General features: G+C 40.0%; 1 protein-coding gene across 3 annotated transcripts; it reads right to left on the bottom strand.

The window, feature by feature from the left end:
- Nucleotides 1-382: 382 nt before the first annotated feature.
- Nucleotides 383-7,824, bottom strand: LOC133818104 (uncharacterized). Of its 3 annotated transcripts, none has more exons than XM_062250810.1 (5): nucleotides 7,234-7,824; nucleotides 5,837-6,208; nucleotides 2,639-5,735; nucleotides 1,318-2,548; nucleotides 383-1,038 (listed from the first exon to the last, which is right to left on the bottom strand). In XM_062250810.1, the coding sequence occupies exons 1-4, from the start codon at nucleotides 7,348-7,350 to the stop codon at nucleotides 1,362-1,364; spliced, it is 4,773 nt and encodes a 1,590-aa protein (XP_062106794.1). In that variant the 5' UTR covers nucleotides 7,351-7,824; the 3' UTR covers nucleotides 383-1,038; nucleotides 1,318-1,361. The 3 variants fall into 3 exon arrangements, with proteins under 3 accessions (XP_062106794.1, XP_062106795.1, XP_062106793.1); XM_062250811.1 differs by having other exon boundaries at nucleotides 1,318-2,530; XM_062250809.1 differs by having other exon boundaries at nucleotides 1,318-5,735; nucleotides 7,234-7,823.
- Nucleotides 7,825-9,100: the final 1,276 nt, after the last annotated feature.

Below are 9,100 nucleotides of genomic sequence, written 5' to 3'. Positions count from 1 at the left end.
ACGATTTTGATACGTGGAAAAGTCCTTTCTACACGAGAATCACGGTCACCTTTTGGACGTTTCAAAGTACAGAGATTATGAATTTGCGTATACAAGACATGGAGCAACATCCTGTGTATCTTTTGTTTTGGGTGTAGAAGAGCTTCTACGTAGTTTGTGTGCGTGTGTATACTTATTTGTCATTTAATTTGAATCAACCATTCATGTGAAAAAAGTATAAAAGTGCCATAATCTATCTGGGGGTGAAAAGTTCCAAAAGCCTTTCCCAAGGCACGGGAAAATGGCGAACGCTCATCCATGCCCATCTGCCCCTTTATTCCTCAATTGAAGAACTTCTCCCTCTCGCTCTCAATTGAAAAGTACACAACACAAAGAAGTCAAATGCACCAGAAGAAAAAAAAAGTCTATCCAAAATTTCCTCTGAGTTGCGAGAAAATATTCCGATTCTGGTTATAACTTATAATACAAAGGGAAAAATACAATACATGAAGACAGGCCTGTGCAAATATCAATAACCAGAATGATTTTCTTTCAAGTAACAAAAATTCGGCAGTCATGACTAAAGTAAATAACTATATTTGTAACTGGAAGGTGGGGAAAAAAAATTTGACAGACAGAAGATACATGCCGGCCTCAGCCTGAATGGACAGTTCATACAATCCAATCCTCTCCTTTAAAATGGACCGGGAAGGATTGGGGTAGTAGTAGTAGTAGTAGAAGTAGTAGTAATGTACCTGAATGAGCATAGTCCTTACATGGTGGGGCACCAATTTCTTAGTTTCTAGGCAGCACAACAAACATGTTTTTTTTTCTTTTTAATCTTGAGTTAGATATCTACACGGGGGGAACTTATCTGCAGAGGCGGATCTGCCACAAAAAGATTCATTTACCATGTTGAGTTGATTCCAGGGCCATAACAATTTTCCAAAGTTAGAGAGGGACGGTGGTATGGCAGTGTTCAGCAAGACGAACTCTTGGGCTTCGCCTCCATAATCTGATCATTCAAATAACCAGAGTTCTGACACTTGACTTGCAGAGCTGCACATGGTTAGGTAAATGAAAGAAGAAATATATTAATTAAAGGAGTATACTTTCTATTTATTGGTAAGAAGATGACGTTCAATATGAATATTTTCAACAATTACAAAGTTGACAGTAGCCTTTGACATCAGAGGTTAATGACATGAATTAAATTCTTACAGTTATTTATTACTCATGAATGAATTAGAAGGGTTAAAATTTAAGTATAAAAAACTCACAGTTAGGAACACTAATTATAGCTCACTCAATTATTTATGCACGGCAATAAATTCTCACCAGGCCTAAACAGACTATGAGGTTTTCCTCATTGCAACACAATCCTACTGCCATGAAGGGTGTTTGTAGCTAATTCTGTCCACTGCATCAAGTCCACCATCGGGTTCCTTTCTCTTCAATACACCACCGACCTGAAACATCTTTAGCTGCTCCTCTACAAGGGCCTGTGAACTTGAAACAGAAAGTTGTCTCAATCCTGTAGGCAGCCTCTCATCTCTCCGTTCAGCATCTATGCTCCCAGGACCTGCATTAAGGTCCAAACCCTGACTTCCCCATTTCCTACCATCAGGGCCAATGTTACTAGCACCTCCTGGAAGGTTCATCACATATGGTCGGGCGAAAGCAGATGGGACTACACCTGCAGGCCCCATAAGAGGTGAGGGGATGGTAGGAAAACAAAGTGGTCCACCAGAGGAAGAGTCCATATATGCTGGTGAACAACCTGAGAAGGAGTTGGATGACAAGGGAAAACTAGTTTCAAAAGGGAATCCTGGATATGGAATTTGGTTGGCAGGTGAAAATGCAACTGCAGGGGAGGACGAAAGCACTGGGCCCCTGTAAATCTCAGGACCAAATGAGGAGCTGGGAGTAGGAGGACACAAGACCCTCTGTGACCCAGCCGGAGAACCATAACTCTGCTCCCCTCTACCAGGAAAAATTGGTGGAACAGTGATGGCTGAATAAGCATTGCCAGGGGGAAACCACGATGAAAAGTTCCCAAATTCTGCGTTGTTGACTCTTATTCCAGGAACAGGTCCGGCCGATGGCAAACTGCTTTTGATAGACTGAACAGAAGGTGCCGCTTCAGTACCAACATCATCAAGCCCTGGCCCATTGTTCAAATCAAAGTCTCTGGAGGCATTAACCGCACCATTAGATAATCCACTAGATAATGACGATCTAGCAGGTAAAGGAGCCATTTCTAACCTAGCGTGGTTGCTAGTAGAAAATAGCCCAACATCAGGACTCTCATCAGCTCTATTCAAATCAAGATCAAGTCCTCCAGCACCAGCAACGCGATCACAAGGCCCAGACTCATCCTCATAAGCTCTGTCGTCAGGTACATTCAAGTCAAAATCCAAAGGAGCACGACCTTGTCTGCTAAAAGTAGAGTCAACGGCATCACTGGTCTTTCTGGGTTCTGCAGGCCGAAATGCACTTGTAGCTGCTGACCCTTTCCATCCAAGTTCTCCCTTACTCCGCAGCAGGTTTTCTGGAGGATTAAATGCTCCTTTGGCAGGAGCAGCCACAGTAATTGAAGATGGGAAACCCCCAGAAGTAGAGGAATTTTGAAAAGGTAAAGTGCAAGGCAAATGAATACCTGATGAACTTCCAGGTTCTCCCACTTTCACAAGGTCCCCGTTACTCCCATCATCAGAAGGAAAGCCTTCATTTAAATCAAAGTCCAGTTTTACAAAAGAATCAGGGCCAGAAGCATTCACACTTGCAGGTTGCTGTTGCTCTGTCTCAGCTGATTCCAAATCATCTATCTTGTGCCTATTAGACTTCTCACATTGTTCACTTTCTTGCACAGCAACTGCATGCACCTCGATTTTGGGAGATGGGGCAACTGAAGAGTGACCAACAGATTCTTTTGTCTCCAAGTTGTCCTTGCGACAATCATTGTCACGATCAAAAGTAGTACATAAATCCGCTTGTCCATCTGTCCGCGGCTCAGCTAGACCTCCAGTCTTGACATCATCAGTCTTTTCACCATTGCACTCCACATTCAAAGTATTTCCAGAGCCAGAAGAATGCAAGGGATCATCGCTTTTCCCATTCAAAGGCTCAGCATTACTTGCTGTCACAATAGATGGCTTCTGTTCTGTTGAAACATCATTATATAACTCCTTGTCAGCGTTCTGATCCCCATGACCCACTTCTGAAGATGAGCAAGTTGATGTTTCATTATCCTTCTCCACTTTTGCACTCCCAGAACGAGCTTCAGAAGCCATTGGCACACTGTTTTCCACAGTTCTCTCATCTCCATATTCTGCTTTCTTATCAGCTTTTTTATCCTCATCAGATGAAGTTTCTAGTTTTAATTTATTATCAAAACTGCTGATACTTCTTGTCCTACGAACTCCAAACTTTCTTTGCTCGTGAAACTGGTAAGCTCCTTCCGCATCCGTACAACCTTCTTTTCTAGCTGAAACAGGTATGGTTACGGAAACATCATATGGTTCACCAGGTTTATGATCAGACAATTTTAACGCATCTGCATTTTCTTGTGAACTCAAAGAACCATCCAAATGCACGCTAGACTCCCCTGCTCTGTCCCCATGAGCAGGAGAAACACCTTTCATATCCCCAGAATCATTGGTTGGTCCACCACTAACAGGATTTCTTGATTCATTTTTAGCAAGTAAAGAATCGGCTGTATTACCCCGCTCTGAAGGGGAACCAACACTAACCCCCCCAATAGATTGTTGGCATTGGGCTTGAGAAACCTCCTCCCCTAATTGTTTCAACTTTCCATCATTGCCTGAGCTTGATCCCTCAGGCGTAGATGGATTTCTCCCAGGAGAAGCTGATGGTGACACATTACCCGATTTAGATATTTCTCCTGCAGCCACACTAGCAAGCAAATTCATCCCCCCATCATCCCCTGGTGAAGTAGAAGCACTAGCTTCAGAAATCTTTGCACAGCTTTCAAGTAAAGCATCCATGGAGCTTAAAGGTGCCTCGTATGATTTCCCAGACCTTGAAATTATATTTGATAAAGAACCAGCTGCTTTAGATGCTTCTGTTGGTTTTTCGCCATCTTCACCAGCCCTTTGTTGCTCTACGCAAGCAGGAACTGCAGATTCCTCAAACCCACATTCCTTTCCTTGACACAAATCTGAGTTTATATCTGAAGAAATATTAGCACGGACAGCATCATTTCGACCTTTAGGCTTTTTATCATGATTATCATGCTTTTCCGTGGGAGGAGAAGCTCTGCCACAAGTGGCAACAGAGTCTTCAAAAGAAGATCCAGAGGCACCTCTTGCAGGGCTACGACCAGTGTTTGGAAATCTTACAATGAGTCTATTATTCCCGTGTTCAACAGGAGGAACATCAGCAAGTTTCTCATGGGATACTCCAGTAGTTGGTTTTTCAGGAGTCACATTTCTACTTGGCGTACTAGCTTTACCTGACCCAATTTCCTTCTGAACTCCTGCAATAGCAGATCCTTGAAAGCCATTGATAGCTTTTCGGTGGCGAGATCCACTGCTAGAAACTTTATTCACACACACAGAACCAGCTGTTGAACTCCTTGCATCTTCTCTACATGATGAACCCACTGTTTTTGCATGATCACTTGACTGGCTGTTGTTCTGTGACTGACTAGAACTGCTACTTTTTTCCTCCTTAATTGGTGTCAAAGGAAGGTCTGAGGAGCCCGCAGCAACTAACATTCTGAAGTTCTGATCTTTCGAGAAAGTACCCACGGATGCACTCATTAGTTTAGTTGATCCAGGAGATGCAGATGCCTTGGAAGCAGCATCCCCAGAACCAAGCTTAACCTGATGAGCTTTAGAGACAGAAGGTTGTACATTGGAGCTCTTTGAACCAACCTCAGCAGAATTTCCTGTTTTTTTACTCCCAACATGAGAAACTTCAGACGATGCAGGCTTATTGGGCCATGAAACACCACGACCTGGTCCAGATTTGGCAGCATCACTCATATTCATCTCAGCTTCAACACGTCTCTTCCACGTGTCAACCAAAGTCCTAGCTTTCTTCTGAATTTCAGAATTCTTATGACTCCGCAAATGATTGACAGATTTGCCCACATTACAACTCTTAAGGGCATGCAGATTTACAGGCAGCTTATCAAGTGCCCGAAGTAATGCCAAAAGAAACTCCTCAACAGATTTATCACATTCTTTGGGACTACAACTGTCACCAATTTTCCCCTTATGGACCTCTTGAAGCCATTCATCCAGCACAGGTAAGCCCCTAAGCTGAACAAAACGTCCAAGACAATCATATCTATCCGTGACTGCAATCACATCAACAAGCATTATTCTGCCAGCCAAGTCTATTTTCTTATCAGCGCTGTCAGGTTGCATAAGCTGAACTAACTTCTCAACCCCAGCAAGGTCCACAAGCCCTCCTTTGTCAGTTATTTTTGCTATCTCAGACTTTATCATATTTTCAGGCCTAAATTGACCTGAATCGCCATCTTCTACTTTTACTAAACGCTCTCGTTTCACAGAATCAGTACCCTGATCACCCCGTTCCCTCTTTTTTCCCTTAGCCTGTGAAGAAAAAGAGGACGCGCTGTTTTGTACAATATCAGAACCAGATTTCAATTGCGGTGTTGATGATGGACCATTCAAAGGTTTTGGAGAACGGCCTCCTGACTGCACGCCCCCATGCATTTCTAGTCTTGTCTTGTCTAATAGCTTATCTACTTCTTCCTGTCGTTCCTGCAATTACAAGGATTAATGACAACAAGTCTTATTAATCAATGGCGATCACAAGACAATAAAACAGACAAATATATAATAATAATAATGATGATACTCACATTAATATAGTCTTTATCAGTTAACCACCATAAACACTTGTTCTCAGTGTCATACACTCGTCTGCAAACAAATGAGGATATCCCTGGAGGAAGTTCAACACCTTTACGAAGGAATGCGACTTTACAGGGATGGAGTAGCGATGCAGCAGGAATCTCATCCTTGTGAAAGGAATAAAAGACCTCGTTCAGTGCAGCGTCTTGCAATATCCCTTTTGCAAGCCTTATATCAGCAGGTCGATAAAGCCAATTTACACCTAAACTTAGAGTATCCTCCTTGTCTAACGTCAGCCTACGTATTATTCCGATAAATGGAGGGGAGTCCTGGGGTGGCTTAAAAAGTGCACAGTCACCAACTCGAATTTTGCGTCCATCCTAACGACAAAGGAAAGTTTTTTGTGAGTTTATTGAATAGTAAACAAAATACATGCTTTTGATGAGATAAAATCAAATTCAGCAAAGATATGTTTGTTGTTCCAATAAACTTCAAGATAGGAAGTATAAAAATAGGGTATGGATCCAAAGCACATACGATCATGAACAACCCATCTCAATTGCCACGGCTATCAAAAAAAAAAAAAGATTTACACAGACCTTTTTAAAGCAGAAATTGTGAAGATTAACACAATGAGAAGGCCAAAAACCACATAGACGTGTTGCTTGCAATAATCACAAGGCCAAACATGAAATTGGACATACTATAAAACACTCGAATCACTCGAAAACATTTCTCTCTTTTAGGGGAGGGTTGCAGCTGAAATTTACTGAAAAACGATGCATACATCAAAACCAAGTTGAAACCATGCAACAAAACTTAACCTTCACTTCAAAAGAACAAAAACCGATCAATTAGCAATAAATTTCTTTCAAAATAAAAGTAACAAGGGGAAAAAGTAAACAAATTTCTATTTTGTCAAAATCTTATCAACTGGAAATGTTTTCAAGTAAAAATTTCAAAGGATTTCTGAATCAGCATAGCCACCCCCAGGTCAAACTGACAAAAGCTCACATACATTACTTCCACAATAAAATTATGCAGTCGTGACTGTGAGAGAAATTGGGAAGTGAGTCATACAGCAACGGCAAATATTCACGAGGAAATCAGACCAGCTAAATCAATCTACACAATCGAACCCCCAAAAGCGAGAAAACTATGCGGATATGAATCTCTTGACTAAGATCAATTTAGAAAAGAATTATAAATCGTCCCGGGAAAATTTTATCAATTGCAAAGTAAAATTCAAATAGAAAAGCATTACAAACCAATCAAACCCTCAAAAAAGGCGGACAAAAAAAGGAACCAAGCGCAGAAACAATACAAGAGAATTTCAAAGGCCACGAACAGATAATTGACCACAGAGACCCAATAAATAAACCCAGATATATGTGAATATATGTACTTTGCAGAAGAAATCGGGGGTATTCGAATCGTTCACAGCTACAGTCGTCGCGGTCGAATTAGGGACCGGCCACATGTGCCGACTCCGTTTCCACTTCTCACCTCCCGACCCATGCATAGCCCTCCATCTTCCTTGATTTTTAAATCGATCGCAACCACGTCCTTGAAAAGAAACATCAATCCCAAATGGAATTCCACAACAGAAAAAAGAAAGAAAACCCTAGATTCGAAGAATTGGAGCTGAGCAAAACCCTAGATCAGGACCCAGATCTTCGATTGAAAGAATGAAATAGCAAACCCATAATCGGAATTTGGGGACAAGTCTGGTAACGTGAGGTCTAGGGCTTAGTTGAGAGGAAAATAAGATTTGGGTAGGGATTTACGGTGGGGTTGTTAAGAGAGATAAATTTGGGCAATTTGGGATCGAAAGGAGGAGGACTGGAATATTAGCTAAATTCAGAGATTTCGTGCGAAGAACTCGCGATTAGATAGAGAGAGAGAGAGAAAGATAGAACGAAACGAGTTAACGCGAAACGGCGAATGGAAGAGCAAGTGAGTCTATAGGACAGAGAGAAAGAAAGAGAGAGAGAGAGAGAGAAATGGTTTCGGGGACGAACGAAATTGCCAGTTTTGTCAAGCTAATGGTTGATGTGGACAAGGTCAACGACGTCGTTTCAGATTTGCCACTTGTCGTTATACCAATTCTCTCTAGTTTTTCTTTTGTAACCAAATTATATTTCCACCCTTTATTTGTATCAAAATTGCAATGATTTCTGATTAAGAACAAATATTTTCAAAAACATCAAAAAGATGCTTGGACACATAATATGATTACAAAAGGAATTTATATTATTTTGGGAAGAATTGTTTTTTGAATGAAAAAGTGTAGTTCATTTAGAGTCATTAATGAAAAGAAAAAAAATTGTAATACGAGTTAAAGAGCATTTGGTAGAATTTTATAAACTTTCGTGGACTGGTTTTCTATATTTTTTTTCCAAAGAGATGAGTTAAATTAAAAAGGAGCACAGATAAAGATTACGCTAAAGTAAACTGATTTAATTAGGAGTCCAAATCCATGAAGCTCTATTAACTCCAAACATGTTACTAATGCGGCAAAATAAGCCGATTAGGAAACTCTATTTTTAGTAATTTAATTTGTAATATACCTAAAATAATATAATGATGGGAATTAGGTTATTGAATTAACAAAATAAGATTCATAATTTACCTATATTCTTAAATTTGTAATGAGCATTATGTTCATTTATTGAATTTATCAAGGATTTGCAAAATAATATGTGCAAGCCAAAACTAGATTCCAATTTGAGTGCAACTAATAATTTGGAATTAATATCTAAATGTTATAAATTTAATCCAAATGGAAAACAAAAATAAGGAGCATTATTAATTGACACAAAATTCAAGAAGTAGTCTTTTCTTTTGCAATGACTTACCTATTAATAAAGATTGTACCAGGTTCAATACAGCGAACCAAAAGAAAGAAATTTGAAGAAAGAATGGTTTTTCCAAAATGATTAAAAGTAAGGAAGGATACTATCATTTTCCTTTCTAATGTTGCTAGAATTCTCTCAATTATTGATTTTAATTTCTTCTTCATGATGATTGCTTGGCAAGTTTGGACTAGCAAGAACAACATTCCAGATCACTCCAGACCCAAAGGACTTAGTAGAGTGGTTTGCATGTGGTTTGTGATAGAATTAAACTTGCAAAAGTTCTTAAATGTGTGATTTGTATCTACAAAAATTATCAACTCTCAGATTTGTTGTTATGATGATATGGATGTGCTTGTTGTTGGAGATAAACAAAACGTATATTTGGAGAAACAGAGAAATTGTGGTATTTTTCTA

The sequence above is a fragment of the Humulus lupulus genome, chromosome 2 (assembly GCF_963169125.1).
Source record: "Humulus lupulus chromosome 2, drHumLupu1.1, whole genome shotgun sequence".
In the NCBI taxonomy this organism is placed as follows: Eukaryota; Viridiplantae; Streptophyta; class Magnoliopsida; order Rosales; family Cannabaceae; genus Humulus; species Humulus lupulus.
Note: the sequence above shows the minus strand (reverse complement) of the source record. Positions and strands in the feature narration are given on the sequence as shown.